At 48.1% G+C, this 20,714-nt stretch overlaps 1 protein-coding gene across 1 annotated transcript in view; it reads left to right on the top strand.

Annotated features, from left to right (window-relative positions):
- Positions 1 to 20,017, top strand: part of Uck2 (uridine-cytidine kinase 2) — a 61,251-nt gene extending 41,234 nt beyond the window's left edge. The window contains exons 2-7 of the mRNA XM_005071410.4: positions 3,737 to 3,896; positions 4,677 to 4,773; positions 7,892 to 8,034; positions 12,016 to 12,113; positions 14,833 to 14,881; positions 16,577 to 20,017. Of these exons, the coding sequence (XP_005071467.1) occupies positions 3,737 to 3,896; positions 4,677 to 4,773; positions 7,892 to 8,034; positions 12,016 to 12,113; positions 14,833 to 14,881; positions 16,577 to 16,716 (687 nt within the window). The 3' untranslated portion in view covers positions 16,717 to 20,017. The remainder of the gene's footprint in view (positions 1 to 3,736; positions 3,897 to 4,676; positions 4,774 to 7,891; positions 8,035 to 12,015; positions 12,114 to 14,832; positions 14,882 to 16,576) is intronic.
- Positions 20,018 to 20,714: the final 697 nt, after the last annotated feature.

The following is a 20,714-nucleotide window of genomic DNA, read 5'->3' on the forward strand; positions in this document are numbered from 1 at the left end:
CCAGATGGTGTCTGGGCTGTGTGAACTGTCTCTTGTGTGAGGAAGGTTTTAGAGAAAAAGCCTTTCTTTAGGCCAGAAACTGCAGCAGGCTCAGCAGCTGCCCTTTTAGGAGCTGCCAGCCGGAAGGCCCTGGTGACTTTAACTGTGTGAGTGTCTCTGAGAAAGGAGCCATTGTTGAGCACACCTGGTGCACTCAGCCTATAGTTACTGGCCCCCAACAGCTGGACTTTTCTGAATATAGACATTTCTAGAATTCTTGTGTACGTGCTTTTCACGGACACAAACAGCGAGTTAAGGATGCAGTAGGGCTGGACACTGTCCAGTGTTCTGTGTCTCCCGTGGGCTGCGATTGGAAGAAACTTGTGGAGAATATTGGAGCCGACCGCAAACCCACTTGAGTTCCGAAGTGATGAAGATTGTGTGTGTGAGCATAATAAGCTTAAGGTCAGCTGGACACTGAGAAGGGCATGTATTTGGTTGTATTTAGATAATAGCTCACAGTTGCAGTAGGCCTCCCCTACTTATTTTTAAAAATTTCAAAATAATTTTAAGATTTATGAATGATTTACCTACGTGTATGTCTGATGCCCAGGGGGGGTCAGATGGTGTCAGATACCCTGGAACTAGAGTTACAGATGATAGTTTGAATTACCATGTGGATTCTGGGAATTGAACCGGCATCCTCTGCAAGAGCAGCAAGTACCCCTCCCCCCCAACAGGCTTTTTCTATGTAGCCCTGGCTGTCCTGGAACTCACTCTGCAAACGAGGCTGGCCCCAGACCACTGCCGGACTCAAGAGCAGCAGGTACTTTTAACTGCTGAGCCACGTCTCTAGTCCCCTCTTGTCCCACATTCAGTGTGGAACGTGCCAAGAGGATAATTGTTTTGGTGACCCTGTGATAAGGGTGGAGATACACGGGGCGTGTGGCATACCCCTTTAATCCCAGCGCTTAGGAGGCAGAGGTAGGCAGATCTCCTTCAAGACCACTCTGGTCTACAGAGGGAGTTCCAGGACAGCCAGGGATGTACAGAGATACTCTGTTGAAAAACAAAAGCAACCAAGCCAAGGAGGGAGAGCAAAGCTAGGCTGTGCCCAAGCTCCCCCAGGCTATGTTACTTAGATCATTGTGAGCAGTTACCAGGTGTCTGTTAGAGAGGGACCCTGTTTGTGACTGGGCTTAGAATCCTGTCACCTTCAGACTAGTGGTTTCTTTCTTTTTTTTTTTTTTTTTTTTAACGAGACAGGGTTTCTCTGTTTTGGAGGCTGTCGGTCTAGCCTGGCCTCGAACTCACAGAGATCCGCCTGCCTCTGCCTCCCGCCTGCCTCTGCCTCCCGCCTGCCTCTGCCTCCCGCCTGCCTCTGCCTCCTGAGTGCTGGGATTAAAGGCGTGCGCCACCAACGCCCGGCCAGACTAGTGGTTTCTATTAATGTAAGGTTATAATAACCAGAATAAAGTCATGTTAAAAGGGTGGAACCTAGTTGTTTGTCAGTAAAATAATAGTTATTGGTTCTTTTGAAGCAGAGTCTTACTGTGTAACCATGCTACTCTTGTTTCTCCTGCCAGCTTCCCAAGTGCTACTACCATACCCAGCTAGTGATTATCATTAATTTGATGTAGATGTTATAGTATTTACCATTGTATACTTACCTTTTCTTATTTATGTGTGCAGTGCTCAGGATTGGGCAAAGACCTCAGTATGCCAGGCAAGCTTTCTGTCACTATTTTATACTTCAGCCTCCATCTTAACTTTTTTTTTTTTTTTTAAAGATGCGCTGGCCAGTTTTATGTCAACTTGACATAAGCTAGAGTCATTTGGAACAGATTGGAAAATGCCCTCCACCAGAGAGGCATGTGGGCAAATTGTTTCTTGTCAGGCCAACTAACTTTATATTTTTTGACAGTGGCGGTGTGGCAGTGGTGGTATGGATCAAAAATACTTTAAATAGACTAAAATGTTTCTAAAAGCATACAGGTAATATAAACACACATGGCTTCATGAAAGAGTTCTGTGTGCCAGAAAAGGCTACAGGTGCAGCCTGCTCTCACCACCGCGGAATGTAAGCGTGAGATGCTGGTTAGGGAAAGGATATTCCAAGCCTACAGATGTGTAAGCGTGAGATGCTGGTTAGGGAAAGGATATTCCAAGCCTACAGATGTGTAAGCGTGAGATGCTGGTTAGGGAAAGGATATTCCAAGCCTACAGATGTGTAAGCGTGAGATGCTGGTTAGGGAAAGGATATTCCAAGCCTACAGATGTGTAAGCGTGAGATGCTGGTTAGGAAAAGGATATTCCAAGCCTACAGATGTGTAAGCGTGAGATGCTGGTTAGGAAAAGGATATGCCAAGCCTACAGATGTTGAGCATGTGCTTACATTTTGTTGTGGTTTCCAGTCTTGGATTAGAGAGCTGCAAACCTTACCTTCCTCTGTTTGATAGCTTCTCTTCGGGGGTGGGAGAACATGTCAAGGAGCCAATCTCTACCCTCAAAGTCCAATTATTTTAAAAATTTTTGTAAAAATTATTGTAAAAGTGTCGCAAAAGGAAAAACCGTATTTGAAAAAGAACTGCATCTAACTATTGTTCCTCCTTCAGGGATTTACTACTGGGTTGTGTGATGAACACGCCACACAGTGATCACGCCACACGGTGCTTTGCAGAACAGTCTGATAGGTCAGATTAGGGCAACAAGAGTGGCCACTGATCTCTTGATCAGATAAATCAAGCAACTTTATGAGAATTGTGACTTTATGTTTTGGTATGAGTGTTCTGTTGCTGTTAAAATCAGATGGCAAGGTTTATAAGATGGGTTCAAGAACAAACTTGGGCCCAGTAACTCTGTATACATGCTGAAACCCCCCCTAGACAGGGCTTCTCTGTTGCCATGGCTGTCCTGTGATTCACTCTGCAGACCAGGCTACCTTCAAATTCAGAGAGTGCTGGGATTAAAGGCGTACGCCACCAACGCCCGGCTAAAAGTCTTTAGTGCATGGTGTTGTATACATGTGTGTGGAGGTCAGTGGACAACTTGTGGAAGTCCATTCTTTCTGCCACACCGGTCTACATGTGTGCACCACATATTATCAGGCTTGGTGGCCAGCACCTTTACCCACTGAGCCATCTTGTCCTCTGCTTTTGGAGTGATTTGGATTTGAAGATTATCTTTTTATTTATATGCACATGTTTGTATCTGCATTTGTATGAAAGCCAGAAGAGGCTGTTGCTGTACCAGGCTTTGGAGATACGGGTGGTTGTGCTGTGATCAAACTCTGTCCCCTCAAAAGCAGCAAGCACTAACCACTGAGCTATCTCTCCAGCCTTTGCTATGGCTCTTCTTTGCACTAATGGAGATGCCATAACTGAGTGCCCTGTGCTTATGTAGTCATTTTTTATTCCTTTGGTCCATCAGCAGAGTATTAGTTTCACCTTCTGGTATCTTTGTGTGTTTCTATACAAGGGAACAAGAAGGCGGATTGATACTTGACATTCCATTTTCATTCACTGGCTTTCAGGGCGGGGAGGCAGCGCATTGCCTGCCCAAGTACCCATAGTAGTTGTATGCTGAGGACTTTGGGATTCTTAGCAGGCTGATCTTCCCTTAGCCTTTTAATTGGCCAGGTATTGCCTGAGCTGCTGGCTTCCCTCAGCTCCTTTATAGGGAGGCCTAGAGCGTCCTCCTTTGTCCCAGTATACTTCCACATACCTTCTCTTATCCCCCATGTCTTCTCTCCTTATAGTCTTCCGTTTGTGCCAAGATTGTGCAGCTCCTGGGGCAGAATGAGGTGGATTACCACCAGAAGCAGGTGGTCATCCTGAGTCAGGATAGCTTCTACCGAGTCCTCACTTCAGAGCAGAAGGCCAAAGCCCTAAAGGGCCAGTTCAACTTTGATCACCCGGGTGAGTTGGGAGTTGAGAGATGTATGTGTTGAAGGCAGAGTGGGTCGTGGTTGTATTCATGAGGAAGGACTTAGCTTCTCCCAGTCTGTTCTGTCTACAACGTAGGGCCTAATGACTACCTTGCATGGTTGTCAATGGGCTTACAGGAGAGAATGGATTTTGGAACACTTTGCAGAGAACTGATTGAAGTTGTATTGAATGAAGGTGAACCGTGCAAGCTTGTGCAGAGATGGACCAGCCCCAGAAATACATGCAGCTGATCCGTTTGCCTTCCAGTGTGTGGCAGCCTGTACCACCACCCACGCACTATCATTATCACATGTGTGTGCATTTGGCCCATGTGTTCTGCTTGGTGGCCATCAAGGAGGGAAGTGGGGATGTCTTATGGTGGCCCCCTAAGTGGGTTTTGCTGATATCCCAGATTAACATGTCGCTCCTTCAGATGGTTTAGGTTTCTCGTAGTTGGCAGTCAACTCTTCTTGGCATGGGACCCATGCCTAGCATGTGCCAACTGACCTTTGAGGAGAGATGGGGGCTGTGTTTCAACACCAGGTATAGAATGTCAGTAGAAAACCGAACACCAGATTAGTTTGCCAGAACTTACTCACACACACACACACACCCTGTTTTAAGATCCAGGGAGTATTTGTATTCCACCACGGCTGAACATTGGCTTGCTTTGGAGGGGCAGTGTGTTTTGGGTGTGAAGTTTGTTGTGATTTTACAACAGATTAGTTTAAAACCAAGAGCTGTTTTTTTTAATAGTTTGATTTCCTTCAGATGCCTTTGACAATGAACTCATCTTCAAAACACTCAAAGAAATCACGGAAGGAAAAACAGTCCAGATACCCGTGTATGACTTTGTCTCCCACTCTCGGTAAGTAAGCTGGGCTGGACCAGAGATTGTTAGCTATTGCAGCCTAGAGCATCCCAGGTGTACACTCAACTTCCTCCTATTCTCCCCTCCCCCTTTCTTGGTGGTTTCTTCAAGACAGGGTTTCTCTGTGTAATAGGCCTGGCTGTCCCGGAACTTGCTCTGTAGACCAGGCTGGCCTCAAACTCAGATCTGCCTGCCCCTGCCCCCTGAGTGCTGGTATTAAAGGTGTGTGTACCCACTGCCTGGTACCTTCTCCATTTTTTATGAGGATGTTTCCAGGAACATCCTGGACTGGTGTAAGGAATGAATGGTGTCTTGGTTAAGGTTTCTATCACTGCAACTCAACACCGTGACCAAAAAAACAAGTCAAGGATGAAAGGGTTTATTTGGCTTACACTTCCACATATCTGTTTCTTACTGAAGGAAGTCAGGACAGGAACTCAAACAGGGCAGGATCCTGGAGGTGGGAGCTGATATAGAGGCAGGGAGGGATGCTGCTTACTGGCTTGCATCCTTTGGCTTTCTCATAAAACCAGGACCACCAGCCCTGCGGTGATACTATGCACCATGGACTGGGCCCTCCCAAATTGATTATTAATTAAGAAAATTCCTTACAGCTGGATCTCATGGAGGCATTTCCTCAGCTGAGGAGGCTCCTTCCTCTCTGATTTTAGTTTGTGTCAAATTGACACACAAAACCAGCACGACAGATGGCATGCATGTTTGTTGTGATAATACACCCCAGAATCTTTGCTCCTTAAAGAGATGTCATGGGGAGCACCAAAGGCAGAACAGAGAAGGAACAAAGCAATGTCTCTCTGCTCTCATGCTGGCTGTACTTGCTGTTAGACAGCAAGCATGGGGAGTATAAGGGTTGGATGCCATTAGGTGCGTGTTCCCGTTTTCCAGACAGCGTCTCAATCAACACAGACTCTACTGAAGCCCTCCCCTAGGAACCCTAGAGCATGGGTAGATTCCGAACTTGCCCTTGTCTAGAATAAGTTAGGGAACAGAGATGCTTGTTTGTCAGATGTGAGTCTTCAGAGCATGTTAACATACCACTTCTTGACTCTGCAGCCACAAGTTGCTCTTTTAGGCAGCCTGTTCCCAGGTGTGGCTCCTTTTACCTGGGCTTCTAGTGGTTCAGTAAACGTCCTTATCTCTGGGCAGTTGCAAACATTTCTCATGCTGGCTTTTCATTCTCCCTTGAGTTGAATACTTTTAAAATAGGAAATTAGATCTCATAATGTTTATCTCTTACAAGATGTTCTTGTCTTTTTAAACCTAGTCCCTGCCTCTACATTATCCTGTTCTGCGTGTCTCCGCCCTTAGTTCAAGTGCACACATAGCCTGTGTCTTTCAAATAACCCAGAACTTGAGGGTGCTGCAAGGGTTGGGGTAGAGGAGGAAGATGAGAGGGTGAGGGTGCTTTGAGATGCATGGGTTGGACTGTCTTGTTCCCTCACTAGTGTCTCCCGTGGGGGGACTCAGAGAAAAGTAATTCCTAGCATCATGCTCAATGTATCTGTTTTACCGAACCCCTAAGGATTGTGCAGGAATAATGGAGTCCGCTGTGAGAATTGGGGTTGTGCTTCATGTTAAGGGCTGAGAGAGTGGAGATTTGGAAGAGAAACAAGTCTCAAAACTGACCACTAGACCCAATGCTGAAGTTCATGGAAAAGTACAAAAAGGCTCCAAGTGTGGCTTCCAGCCTCTGGGGTGTTTTCAAAGCATCTGTGTCCCTCTGTTACTGTCTTTGTACATTGTGGGTTTTCCTCCTCATCTTCTGAGTCTTTGTCAGCAGTGCAACCTGGATCCCAGCAGGAAGGAGACCTGGGCAAGTTGTCTGCCTTGGAGGGAGGTGGCGGTGTCCAGTGATGAGACACTCCAATGAACGGCTTTCCCTCCACCTTCAGGGAAGGACTTAGAACAGCTGGAGGAAGAAATGGGCCTGTGGGAGGGAGGAAAGCTTACAGGAGTAGAGTGGGACCAGGAGTTCAGCCAGGTTGCTCGGAGGAGGCAGTAGTGCTCATTTGAGACTTGGATACAAACCCAGTTGGAGGGTACTTCTGGAAGGACAGTATCCTCTTCTGTGGGCTGTTCTGCCGACCTCTCCGTGTTTGCATAGAGAGCTTTTGTTGCTTAAGGAGCTTAAAATAGTTTGCGAATGTTAACTCGCTTGCTGGTTAGGCAATCATGAACTCTAGAGAGTTACCACAATGAGAGGCAGTAGGGGCCTGTAAGGAGGTGTTGGGTGAAGAATTGCACTGCAGGGTTAGGGGGACAGGGGCAGGGACAGAGAAGCCCCAAGCAGGCCTGTCTGTGAGGGACCCATCCCATGACCATTTTGCAATATGTCACCCACCTGGCTTTTGAAAAGTTATATTTACACTAGGCTCTGCCTTGGGCTGCCCAACCCTGAGTGAATGAATTATCTGTCAATAAGGAAGAGGTGAACAGAGAATTCGAACTTTGAACTTCTCACTATCCTCCAAAACTTCTCCTTCCCCTTCCCTACCTCTTCCCTTTGTTTCCTCTTAAGCTGCTGCAGGCATGGTGGAGTGGGTGGAATTGTACAGGAAGAACTGAATATCTGATACTTAAATTAAGTTGCAGAAGTGCCAGGCACGACACCATTCCTGGAGAAGCCTTCAGAGAAACTAGAAGTCACACCTGCTTTTGTAGAAACAAAATGCCTAGTTTACTGTCTCCTGTATATTTTGTCCACATGTACAGGCAGCTAGAGGAAATGATCATTACCCATGTAGGCACACAGTGGCCTGCTCACAGAGCAGCAGGTAGATGGGATACACAGGAGATCGTAAACTAGACATAGATTTTATTTAAAGAATGATGGTGCCTAATCTTTCTGCTTTATGCAGGAAGTTCAGAAGAGCAAGTCCTAGTCTTCTTAATGCCTTCGTCTCCATGGCGGTGGCCTGGGGCCTCAGGGCCTTGGAGCCAGGCTCCTCTACTCTTTAGGTCTGTAGAGGGAGAGAACCCAGCAGATGCTGGGACCCTTGCTGTCACTCCGGCTCCCTGGCCATTCAGTCCATCACTGGTTTGTGTACACCTGGCTCCGTGGCCATTTAGTCCATCTATGCTCTGTGCTCTGCAGGAAGGAGGAGACGGTCACTGTCTACCCTGCAGATGTGGTGCTCTTTGAAGGGATCCTGGCCTTCTACTCCCAGGAGGTTCGAGACCTGTTCCAGATGAAGCTTTTTGTGGACACAGATGCGGACACTCGTCTCTCTCGCAGAGGTGCGTTCATGTAAACTTCACCTATTTGATGGCCATCTGGGGAGCAGATGGTGGGAGCCCATGAGAAGCATGTGTCCTCCTGAGTCTGAAGCCTGGACCTTCCCCTGTGCAGCTATGTGGCTGTGACCTGGCCCAGTTGTATTAGCCCAACCCCAGGACATCCTGCCACCCAGTGTTTGGTGACATTTAGGAAGGGCTTAGTCACTTTACTGTTTAGATAAAGAAAGGCTTGTGAGGTCACTAAGATGAAATAAGTCGAGTTTCCTTTGCAATAGTCTAGTTAAATGTTTTTTTCTCATGAGGCATCAAAGAAAGATGCCTTGGTCTTGGAAGTAACTGTAGGGCATCTGGGGACAGGGACCCCCGTGCCTGCAGCGCCGGATGCCTTGTTCTGCCATCTGCTTATATTGTATGCTCATTCTCTCTTTCCAGTCCTGAGGCAGATTTCCTGGCAGGCCTTTCTGAGTGTGCACCTGTGCTGTGTTTCTTTATGAAGCCCCCAACTTCCATGATTCTGCCCCAGTGCCCAGGTTGTCCCCTTTCCTACAACCCTTTCCTTGCTTGTTGGGTCATTGTCCCCGATGGTTGCCAAGTTAAAGAGGCAGTGTTCTGTATTAAGAAAAAATTCAAAGCCAGGTGAAATGGGTGAAGATTCCAGCTTCGCTGTTTATTGGATGTGTGGCCCTGGGCAAGTTGTGTTTTAATCTCTGAACCTTATTTTTCTATCACATAATCCAGGAGTTAGTCCTCCAGGGACAGATGAGAGGTGATCAGGGGCATTGCTTGACAAATTGCTGTCTTTCAGGGACTGGTATCTTTTTCTCCTCAGCATGGCTGGGCCTCTGGAAAGTCTGACCCCAGCAGTCTGGGCTCTCTCTACTGACTGATGATTAGTCTAACAAGTGAGACTCAATCCTAAAGAGATGTCAGAGGAGGTAGAAAAGACAGCTTCTAGGGAATTTTTGGAGTAGTTGTAAAGTCTTTGGCAGTAGAGTAGGTCTTGGCTTCTAACTCCAATCAGCTCATCATGGTGCAGATTAAGCAGAGCAGCCTTCTTCCTGTTCTTGGCCTGGCATGGAAGATGATCTTTATAGGAGTAAGGGAAATCCTTAAAATAATGTGGAACTTGTGTTTTGAGACAAGGTTTCTCTGTGTAGCCCTGGCAGGGTAGACCAGGTTGGCCTCGAACTGCCTCCAAGTGTTGAGATTAAAGGTGTATGTACCCAGCTCTCTCCCCCACTCCTACCCCCAGGGGTGGGGGGTGGTGGTTCTGTGGCCACTGTCTATCTGGCCCTTATTGTCTGGGCAGATTGCTGCCTCCTCATTTCAGATGTTCTTAACAAGTCTCTTTTTGTCAAGCCACTTTGCTGGTAGATTCGTGGGGTTTCCTATATGCCTTTTATTTCTACAAGTTCCTTCTGTCCAGGTAGGACAAAAAATATGCTTGACATATGCTTGGTGGAGTACAGGGCAGGGGACCGTCCCTAACAGTTGTAGGTAGAAAACAGTTATAGGTACAGGGCTGGGGAACATTCCAAGAGAATTGAGTGCCATGCTCCCACCCATCTCTCCTAACCTTCTAGTCTTACAACTCTAACACGCCAATAAGGGAGGAACTGGCCCTGGCACCGTGCAGTGCCTGTGCCGCTCAGACCCCGATTCCCCTGCTCTCAGTACCCGAGTTTCCCGAGTGCTTCCCTCTCTGCCTTTGCTTCTGCCTGCTCTTAAGCATCAGGACCGGGAAGAGTGGGGGGCGGCGTTTAGAGCTGGAGGAGCACTGTGAGCACTGCTGGATATGGAAGGGCCAGGCGGCCAGGCAGGGAACTGGCAAACCTGTAGCTTCCTGCCCATTACTTCGTCCTTTGGGAATGACTCCATCCTGCCTAGCACACGTGTAGGGCTCAGGCTGAGATGGTGTGGAGGTAGGGTGGAGGTGTTGGGTTTTTTTGAGTTTTCCGTTTGTGCCAAGATCTCGTTCTGACTCAGCCCTTGGCGTGACCTTGCTTCCTGGCAGTGAGTACCTAAGGAGCAGCGTGTTTCAAATGCAGTGAGCTGGCTGGCCCGTGGCCATGGAGCATCCTAAGGGTTCGCAGTGCTTTCTGTTGCTGCATGGCTCCAGTGCCTGGGACCCATTTCTTTGATGTGATCTTCTTTCTTTCCCAGCTGTCCCTTTTAAACATATCACTGCATGTGTTTGTATCCTGCTGGCCACTCCTGAACCTTGTTACACCTTTGCAGGGTTCCTGTGCCCACTCCTTCCCGTGTACCTTGTCCTCCTCACATTGACTGATCTTCCTGTCAGGAGTGAGTGCCCCCCCAGACCCCCCGTTTGTGCTTGTGCTGCAGTTGGTGTAGGAGGTGTGCCAGCCGCCATGCTGGAGATGGTCTGTACCTCCTTGTCTTCTTAAATAGCTTCATCAGGGCTGGGGGTGATGCTCAGTTTGTAGATTGCTTGCCTAGCATGAACAAGACCCTGGGTTTGCTCTCCCAGCAGCACTGCATAGAAACTGGGCACAGTGGAAGGAGTATGAGATCAAGGGCGTGTTCAGCTTGTATCTTAAGTTCAAGACCAGCTCAGGCTGCATGAGATTCTCCCACACCCCCCCCCCCAGTTATGAATGTGATGCTCTTTGTCTACTTTTTGTTTAAGGAAGTGAAGATTCAAAGAGGATAATTCACTTGCTTAAGGTCACAGGAACAGGAGTTTCTGGGGACAAGACTCAAATCTAGGTCACTTTCCTTCAGGTCCATACTCATTAGATAGCGAGAGCCAAGCAGTCTTGCTGTGTCACTTCCCCCTGGAGCTGACTGTGTGACCCACTGGCCTCTCTTATAATAGATGAAATTATCTGGTTTGGTCTGTGGGCAGCAGGAGGTCTGTGTGGGGTGTACCCACACATGGCCATAGAGAGAAGGGCAAATCTTTCCAGGGTGCTAAAGCCAGTAGCTTTCTGAAAAGTATGCCTTGTGAAACAAACCCAGCAAGAAGCACTCCGAGCAGCACCTGATTGCAGGGAGGAACTGCTCCTGAGTGTAGGCACTCAAGTGTGCGCACGCACATGCGCGTGCTCACACACACGTACAACACACACACACACACACACACACACACACCTACTTAGCAGCAAGGCTCTCCGGAAATCACATTCACAAAAACTCCCTATGTTTGTGTTCAGAGATTTGAGTCTGTTACCTGATATGGTAATCTCTGGGGATACCATGAAAACTTTGCAGATTGATCATAAACTTTGAAGCAGCAGTTGTGCAGAGGGTTCCGTCAGTTGGCAGGACCTCCAGGATGTCCTGCGAGCTCACTTCACCAAGGGGAACTGAGGTTTAGGGAGGTCAGGGCACAGAGGCAGAAGCAGGATGCCCTCGCCCTTAAAACTGACTGTCTTTGCTGCAGGCCCCTTACTAGGAGATGCTGAAGGAAGATGGTAGATGAGGGTCCTTCTTGGCTTCCTCCTTGCTTTGGCCAACAATAACCTAGAGTGAGGTTTTCTCATTAAAGAGTTTTCTATTTGTGAACTTATGTGCCCTAGCAGAGCAGAAAGAGCTTCCCCACACGGGTTGCCCACCCATGAGAGGTTGGGAGAGTTGGGTGGCTAGCTGACCCCACAGCTGTGGGTCTCACTTGGGAACACAGGTGAGCATTCTGCAGCTTGGTGCCACTGTTCCCTGTTGTCACGACTCTCCGGGGATGCCCTGATCTTTGCTGGTTCATGTTGAAATTTTGTTTGCTTCAAACAGGAAGGTTGCTCGTCTTGACCAGGCAGCCGTTTCTGTTAGGGAAACATACTGTAGTAGAATTTGATGGTAGCGAGACTCATGAAACTTTTTTTTCTGAATCTTTTGCTGTCCCCACCCTAGTGTGAGTCTCAAAGGAGTCCTGACTTCTCAACCAGCTGGGTGACCTGCAGGAGTCTGGTGTACCTACCTCATGCACTGTGTTCTTGATTTTTGTTTTTCCTTCTCTTATAGTATTGAGGGACATCAGCGAAAGAGGCAGGGACCTTGAGCAGATTTTATCTCAGTACATCACGTTCGTGAAGCCTGCCTTTGAGGAATTCTGCTTGCCAGTGAGTTGTATTCCTTGTTTCTGCTAAATGTATCTTGACATTTAATGATTTAATCTTTTTAAGTTTATTTTATGCATGTTTTTCTTTTATGTGTATAGGTGTTTTTGCCTGTGTATGTTTGTACACCACATGCATGTAGTACCCATGGAGAGGGCGTGTGATCCTCTTGGAAGTGGAGTTTAAGGATGGTTGTTACCTGGCCTGTGCATGTTGGGTCCTTTGTGAGAGCACTTAACTCTCATCATCTAGAGAGATGCTGAGCCATCTTTCTAGTTCCTTCATGATAGATTTAAAAGCCTGTAGGTTGCTGGGGTCTCCCCAGTTTGAATCTTACTCCTCTCTTGAGCGAGCATCTCGAAGTCCCAAGAGGTGGCATGCTAGGTTCTGTCCTGCCATCTCTTCAGGCCACTCGAGGTCTGTGCATCTCCCAGCGTGATATGCATTTCTTGCCTGGGAAGACTGTCAGACTGCCCAGAAGCTAGCCTGAGATAGACCTCAGGCCGCTGGAAGCTTTGGAAGGTCAGAGTACTGGTGCAGGGGAGGCACTGCTGCAGGCCGTTCATTTGAAACCTCTTCTTGGCCTCTGGATTTGGGAAGTGCAGGACTGTACTGAAATCCTCTTCCTGCCTCCCTTCTGGCACAGCTGTTACCCCCCCACCCCCCACCCCCGTCTCGAGTAGTTCCCTAGTGAGATGGCTTTCTGAGAGCGAAGGGGGGGAATGACTCCCAGCTAATAATTAGCCAGAGAAACACATCTCCCCAGGAAAGACCAAATAGGGTACTGTGAAGGGAAGCTGACAGAGAGAGACCCGGGGTGTGATGTGGGATTGTGAGGAGGGAAGAGGATAAGGAAGATGGTTTGGAAAGAAATATTTGACCTAGGAGAATCTTGACTCACCGTGTCCTCCCTGCTGAGCAGGCTCAGGTCTGGCTAAGCAAGCCTTTATGATTTATAACTAAGAGGGAGAAGTTGGGACTTAGGCTGGCTTTTGGGTGAAATCCATCTGGGAAGGTCTTTAGAATAAAATTACTGCTGGTTCTTTCCTGGGGAAGGTAACCCTCAGCACACCTGCTTCCATCTGTTAGGAGGCCTTTGGTTTTCATTGAGGGACTTGTGGGCTTTGAGTCAGCCACCTGTTGCCCTGTTGAAGGTTAGCTTACAAGATCAGGTTTCTGGGAAAGGGCTCCCAGGGCTAAGGGATGGTGAAATTTCTTTTCATCTGTTTACCTGAACACCTTCCCACTCTGTTTTGACTTACTGAGAACACAAGGGGGTTTCACCATTGAGAACCAGCCATACCGACATGTTCTGCTGTTTAACTCAGCTGTAGGCCGGCTGAAGATTCTGACCAAATGTTTGCTGGAATGTTTGTGCTCCATCCCACTGTGCAGCTGCTCTTCGCTCAGGGAAGACCAGTTAATTTCCCATAGTTGGGACTGAAAAAGGTCTGGTTCTGAGGCTGACATGACTGTGGGCCAATAGTCATGAGGAATTGAGGGTGCCCAGGCATACAACGAGCTACTCATGGCATGTATGAAGAACTGGGGGCATATTCCAGGACATTTACTTCCAGTATGGGTCATGGAATTTCAGTTAAAAAAAAAAAAAAGTAACACAAGGAGCATGGTTTCACTTAAAAAAATTTTTTTTACTTTGCATTGTTGTAAAAGGGAGCCTTTTCCTTGAGAGAAGCCTGGTTCCAGAGCTGCATCAGTCCCAAATAAACACACAGGAGGCTATATTATTAATTATGAAGCTGTTGGCCTTGCTTGTTTCTTACTGGCTAGCTCTGACTTAAGTAATAACCCCATAATTGTTAATCTAAGTATTTCTCTTACCGGAGAATAGTTCCGGGATTCCTACCCCATGGTGTTACATCTTGACTCTCCATGTTTCCCTTCCCAGAGTCCTCCTGGACTCCTAGTCCCACCTATCTAGATTCCTATTGGCCCAACAGTGCTTTATTGACAAATGCACAGGACTTCCCCCAACACATTGTAATGGTGCTGGTCACCAGGAGGTGCCTTTTCTGGCTTTAACTGAGAGCTGAGTTTTTAAGAACCCTTCAGGCTTCTTAAAAACTCGAGGTAAACGGATCCCCCCTTTAAATTTGTAGTGGCTGTTGCTTTGTTTTGTCGGTGCTGGCAGTGGAACCCAGGGCCTTAATCATACTAGGCAAGAGCTCTATCACTGAGCTAGTCTCCAGCCCTTTGTGATTGGCTTTTGTAATTAATATTATTCCTGATGGTGGAGACACTTAACATGTCTCGTTTTAAGGCCATCATCTCTGCAGGTCCTGGTGGAAGCAGATGTTAGGCATTAGTAATAAGTACTCAGGGGAAAATTGGCTTTATAATGTGGATATAAAGTAGACACCAGGGGTGGGCATGCAGAGAGCATTGGGTTATGAATTGGTTTTGAGTCATCCGCTTAGTGGGAACCACTTTCCCTCTGACAAGTAAAAACCTTCATTCCTTTTCTCATCCTCTTACTTCTAATATTTATATTTTAGCCATGAAAATTACTTTCTTAGGCCTCTTCTTGTTTTTAGGTGCCTTTTGTAGTATTGCATTCAAAGCCTCAGGCTGTTGCCGGCAGCTGGCTGGGTCTTCCCTCATCCAGGAGCTGGCCGGCCCTTAACTTGTGCCATTGGAGAGAGGGGCTCGGGTTTGTTCCTGGATGCCCCTCTTAACGTGTTGTAAATATCTATCTCCACAGACAAAGAAGTATGCCGACGTGATCATTCCTAGAGGTGCAGACAATCTTGGTGAGTGCCAGTGGGGTGACCTCCTGTGGTCAATACCTTCTACTCACATTGGGCAGAACGTGACCATACAGGGTCTTGTAATCCGTGACAGAGTCAGAAAGGCATTTCTGTCTACAAATCTAGTCTTGGGAACAGATCCTTGATCATATGCATATCCATGTTTGGGGGCAGACATAATTAGGGAAATGAAGGACTGCAGACTCCCTCAGGTGCCACTCTTGTAATGACACCTGGTATCCAAGACCACCTTTGAGTGCAGGTGAACGTCCTTCTAATCTGGGGTAGAATGCTGTGCTCCTTCTCAACGGCGTCATTACAGTGGTCTTCATGTGTCTGACATGTCTAGGAAGCAATGGCTGTCCACAGCCTTGACCTAGTGTAGCTGACTGAATCTGTTGCATAGGAGTGGACCTCATATTTTCGTTGTCTTCCATTTAAAAAGTGTGTTTGCTGCGTTGAGTGTTTATCACAGCAGCAGACATTCCACTGTATGTTTTAAGGAAGCAGGACATTCTCATTTACAGGCAAGCTCAGGGAATGTACTATTGATTTCTTCTTCCTGGGTATACCCCCCAGCCTGCGCTAGGTTTTCACCACACTGACATTGTCAAGAGTATGTGGGCCTGCTGTTTCGTGGCCCTAAGCTTAGCTTACAGTCTAGAAGGGTATCACAGGAGAATTGCCTCATGATGTGTTTGTAAATCACATCCTTTGTTGTTTGGGACTGGAGAACGGCTCAGTGGGTAAGAGCACTTTCTCAAGCATGAGAGCCCGGGTTTGGATCTTAGCACCCATGTTTAAAGCCAAATGTTGAGAGCCAGGAATGATGGTGTACACCTTTAATCCTAGCACTCAGAAGGCAAAGGCAGATGGCTCTCTTGTTCGAAGCTAGCCTGGTCTACATAGTGAGCTCCAGACCAATCAGGGCTTCATGGTGGGACCCTTGTCAAACAAAACCCCCCAAATCCCAAAGTCCTGGGATGGTTGGGTCTTTGTGTAACTCTAGTACTTATGTGGACTGGAAACAGGAGAACCACCGGGGTTTGTGTGCCAGTCTGTCTCCTGGTGGTTTAGTGAGAGACTCTGTTTCAAAGGAATAAGGCAGAGAGCAGCAGAAAAGTACATACCTGACATCTTCCTGTAGCTTCCCTATATACACTCACACACATTACCCCTACGCACTCACGCACGCACGCACGCACGCACGCCTTCCTTGTTGGTGTTGTTAGCATTGGTCTGTTGGCCGAGGTGTACTAAGTTTGTTTCTGATGTTAATGCAGTTCACCCTTCTATGGGAAGGCAGGACTTTCTGTATTGTTGCCCTGTTTGGAACAGAAGTTGATAAATGCTTAATAAAAGGGACTTAGAGGTAACTGGTGCTGTTAAAACCATCTCCAGTCATATCTACACATTTGTGGGTTGCTTGCCTTTATCCAGTGGGGACTCTTAACTAGCAGAATGTCCATTCATTGGGTCTTACTTTTAGCACACTTCACAAAGGAGGTCCTGTGAGCCCAGCTAGAGGCTCTGAAAGGTCAGGTGACTGACTCTGGAGGATCAGGGCCACCTTCCTGGAAGTCTTTGGTGTCTCTGGTTCCTGTGTGCCCTTCCATACACACAGACCACGTTCTCACAGCTCTGCGCACACAGAATGCCTTCCCCATTCTCCTAACACTGCCGCTCTCTGCCCCACAGTGGCCATCAACCTCATCGTGCAGCACATCCAGGACATCCTCAATGGAGGGCTCTCCAAGCGGCAGACCAATGGCTATCTCAACGGCTACACCCCTTCACGCAAGAGGCAGGCATCGGAATCCAGCAGCCGGCCACATTGACCCCCGTGCCCTGACTCCAAATCCCAGCCCCCAGCTCCAAGACACAGGAGGGTCGAGAGGCTTTGGTCATCTGTACATACGCCTCCTATGAAATTACTGTATTTAAGAAAGCAGCGCGGAGATGAAATGCCTTGATTTTCTTGTTTTCCTTTTTTGTACTTTGGAACAGCAAATCGAACAGAACTTGACCCTGAGCTTAAGTGACAAACTGTGCCAACTACTACTGGTGATGCCTAATTATGAATCCAACGTGTAACCAGTTATATATATATACACACACACATATACATACACACACACACACACACATACACACACATATATATACATATATAAAAGGATCTATTTTTGTGTAAATGTACAAATACTGTAAAGCTGTTTGCCATAAGTATTCTGCAGGAACCTGTGTGTGGGCGTTGGGCCTGGAGCCCCACTCAGCAGGGCTCTGAGGAGCCACGGGAGTGGGTGGTTGATTGGTTGATGTCCCTTGCTCTCTGCATCGTGGGCCTCAACTCTAAAGCCCGTCCCCCACAGATGTCCCCTCCTTGAAACTGGAGCCGAGAGAGATACTTTTTTTTTTTTTTTTTTTTTTTTGAGTTGAAATTAAATGTGATCTCAACTCAAAAAGTCAATCTCAGGGAAGAGGCCCACTGAGGAAGAACAATCTGTCTGCATTTCTTCTTGCTTCACTCTGGCTCTGGCTGCCTGGGTGGCTCCGTGACGCCTTCCTTCCTCTGCTGTCTCTGTTTCCCAGGAAGCCAGAGTTGTCTCTGCTTTCCCGGGGGGTGGATCTTACAGGGCCTCATCCTGCGGGAAAAGAGAGAGGAGGAGGGAGGGGTGGGACTATGTCCTTTAGCATGTTTAAGGAAAAATTGCCTCCTAGGGAAGTGACTGGTCAGGTTGCCTGGACATTTTTAAATATGGAGTGGCTCATTGCAGTCTGGGCTTTGGTTAAGGATGTCTGGTATTGACCACTGACAGGCCTTCACAGGAGGATGCCACCAGGGAGTTCCACCTCTTCTGAGCTGGGGCTGTACAGTGAGATAAGGAATATCTGTGCCTCCAACCTGAGATTCTCTTGAGCAGTTGATTCAGGATGATTTCCTGAAGTACCTGTGAGTATGGTGGCTGCCTGGAAGGAAGGGGCTAGGAGAAGGGAAGCATTTCTTAGAGGGTATGAAGGGAGGGTATTTAAATCATGGGTACTTAAGCTGGGGTTTTATATTGAAGACGCCTGAGGTAGAGATTTCCCGAACACTTCCTTTTGAGTAGGAGCTCTTGCTTGTGCAGGAAGTTGATTGATGCCATGCTGCGAAGAGAGCTGGAGGAAACAGGGACCAAGCAAGAAGAGACAGGTGTGAATGAGACGGGGCCTTGGTCTGGGCCCAGTGTAGAGGAGCCAAGGACTGTCGTGTTGATGGTCACCATCCTGCACTTTGGGGGCCACATGCTTATAGTCACTCTGCCTGGACACTCGGGAGCCTCATCCCCAGGTGGCTATCAGGGCCCAGTGAGCTTCTTACTCCGTTACTATCCAACCACGCTGAGTGAGTTCCCTCCCTGTTTGAGTGCCGTCCAGTTCCCCAACCAGGATTCAAATTGGCCTCCCACTCCGTTGTTCTATTTAAAAGACATAAACCTAGTCCTCAGTAGAGCTTTGCTACTTTTCCTGAGGCTATCAGGAGGCCATGGTGCAGACTCCCCAGCAAATTCCCATGATGGCAAATGTTCTGGAGCAGGGAGCGTTCAGCTTAGGTACCTGTGGGAGAGGACACACTCACCCAGACAGATGCATCCTAGAGTGTCTGGGGAACAGTCTTTATCACATCAACTTCACATCCATGGTAATTCTGAGATAAAAGGTAGGTTAGGGCCTGGCCTGGGATCCCAAGGGCAGGGGCCCTGGCCTTGCTGGAATTGCATGTGCTCATGGGAAACGCATTGTTGTCTGCAAGAGCCTTGGCCTCTTAGTGGGTAGCACGCTCAACTTTACTTGAAGCTCCCAGGTGCCAAACCACTTAGTGCCTTGGCTGTCTACCCTACTGCCGTGGAAAATGGATTCTTCTCATCTCTGAGCCTTTACTTAGCCGCTTTCTCATCTACCTATGGTGTTGGGACCATGCCCTCCAGGAATCTGAGCAGCCCATGCCTAGCTTGGACACAGCTTTTTAGGACTACCGTATCCCTGCCTCCTGGGGAAACTGTAAGCAATTCTGGCTTGGCTAGAAGCAGTGTTTGCTGGGGGCAGGGAAGGGATGGAGGTTCTTCTGCTCCGAGGCTGCTCAGCTTTTGACTAGTTGTGCCCTTGAACTTGAGTTGGAGGTAAACTTATTAGGAAACCATGACATTTGTCATCTGAGAACTTTTAGCTGCCCAGAGAGGAAGCATGGCTGAGCGGCGCTGAGCAACATTGCTCACAGGTGCAAAAATCTCTGGGCTTCAGAGCCACCCGGTGGTGCTCGCCTCCGCCTCCCTGCTCCAATACTGTCTCTGGCCTGAGTATTTAGGAGACAAACTTCTAAGCCTTGTGTCACACTTCATGCTAATGCAACTTCTGCTGGCTGTGACTTTGGGTAACCAGAGGCTGCTGTGAAAAATGATAGGACTCTGATAAGGGGTGGGTAGAGTAGGCCCCCGGGAGTGGGTTGTTCAAGTCACCCGTCTCAGAACTAATATTCGTAATGGTGGCTAGTCAGATCCTGGGGAAGTTGCCTCCAGTTTGCTCTACCCAGGGTGGGTTGTTTGTGTCTTGGGACGCAGCTGGGTCAGCTGTACCCTTGAGTAGGCGAAAGTAGAGAGAATAGTCCACGCTGACCGCACGCCTCTTGCAGGGAAATGTTCTTCACTGGGCTGCTTGTGGTGAGGCTAGGGTCAGCCCTGGGTATATACAGGCTGGTGCTTCTGGGAAGGAAGGACCTGCTGGCCTTCCCTGTCACCTTTGCCGGGCAGGTGGCCCAATGCAAATTGTGTCAGACATAACAAGGAAGAGAGGGTTGGGAAAGGCACAAATGGATGTGTCTGGTGTGCCCAAGTCCCCCTTAAGAGTCTGGCTCTGGGGCCTGCTTTGCTCTCCTCTCGTAGTACCAGGCACACGTTAGAGCGGCTTCCTGTTGCTCTCAGGCAGTGAGCTCCTACCAAGGCCTGCCTGGGGAGTGGGGGTGAATGACTAGACCTAGACTGTTCTTTTCCTAGAAGATGCTGTCTCTTCCCGTCTTTGCTTTTTACTGCCCTACCTTTGTTAGTGCTATGGAATGACCACATCCTGTGTACTTTGTTGTAAATAAAGACAAAGCAAAAACTACCCAACGACCTCTTTGTGGTGCCTGGTTAGCGGCCTGCTGGCAGAACTCAGTGGTGGACGGAGGGAGGGCTGGGCCTTGCATTTCTTGAGGAAGTGTGGTTGGTTGCCTATAGCCTGCTGTGTTGTGTGTGGGCCTCCTGGTCCTGGGATGTGTGTGGAGCAGACTCCAGGCCCTAACTGGGTTCTCCTAATGTTACTTACCTCCGCACTGTCTATCATGTGAGCCACTGGGCCACGGTTTCCGGGAGGCTGTAACTCTTGGAATACTGGCTCTGTTCTCACTGATGTCGTTGGTATAGCCTCTACCTCTTTTGCCTTCCCAGACCTCTATGTTGAAAGTGAAAACAAAGCCCTAAATGGAATAATTCGAAGTTGTGTGTAGTGGAAGGAATATGCGTTAATTATAACTCACTTTGAATGAGTGAGGGCATGTGTTTATCTTTTCTAAAAGATATGTGTGCATTAGTGTTTGCATGTATTTGTATGCTATATGCATGTAGTGCCCAAGTAGGCCAGAAGCAAGTGCTGGATCTGGAACTGAGCTACAGATGGTTGGGAGCCACCATGTGGGCGCTGGCACCCCAGCACAGATCCTCTGGAAGAGCAGTAAGTTGTCCCAACTGGTGAGCCGTCTCCAGCCTTTCTATTCTCGTTTGTTTTTTGGGGGTGGATTTTGAAACAAGGGTCTTACTATATA

This window comes from Mesocricetus auratus, unplaced genomic scaffold (genome assembly GCF_017639785.1).
Source record: "Mesocricetus auratus isolate SY011 unplaced genomic scaffold, BCM_Maur_2.0 Super-Scaffold_100676, whole genome shotgun sequence".
Taxonomy (NCBI): domain Eukaryota; kingdom Metazoa; phylum Chordata; class Mammalia; order Rodentia; family Cricetidae; genus Mesocricetus; species Mesocricetus auratus.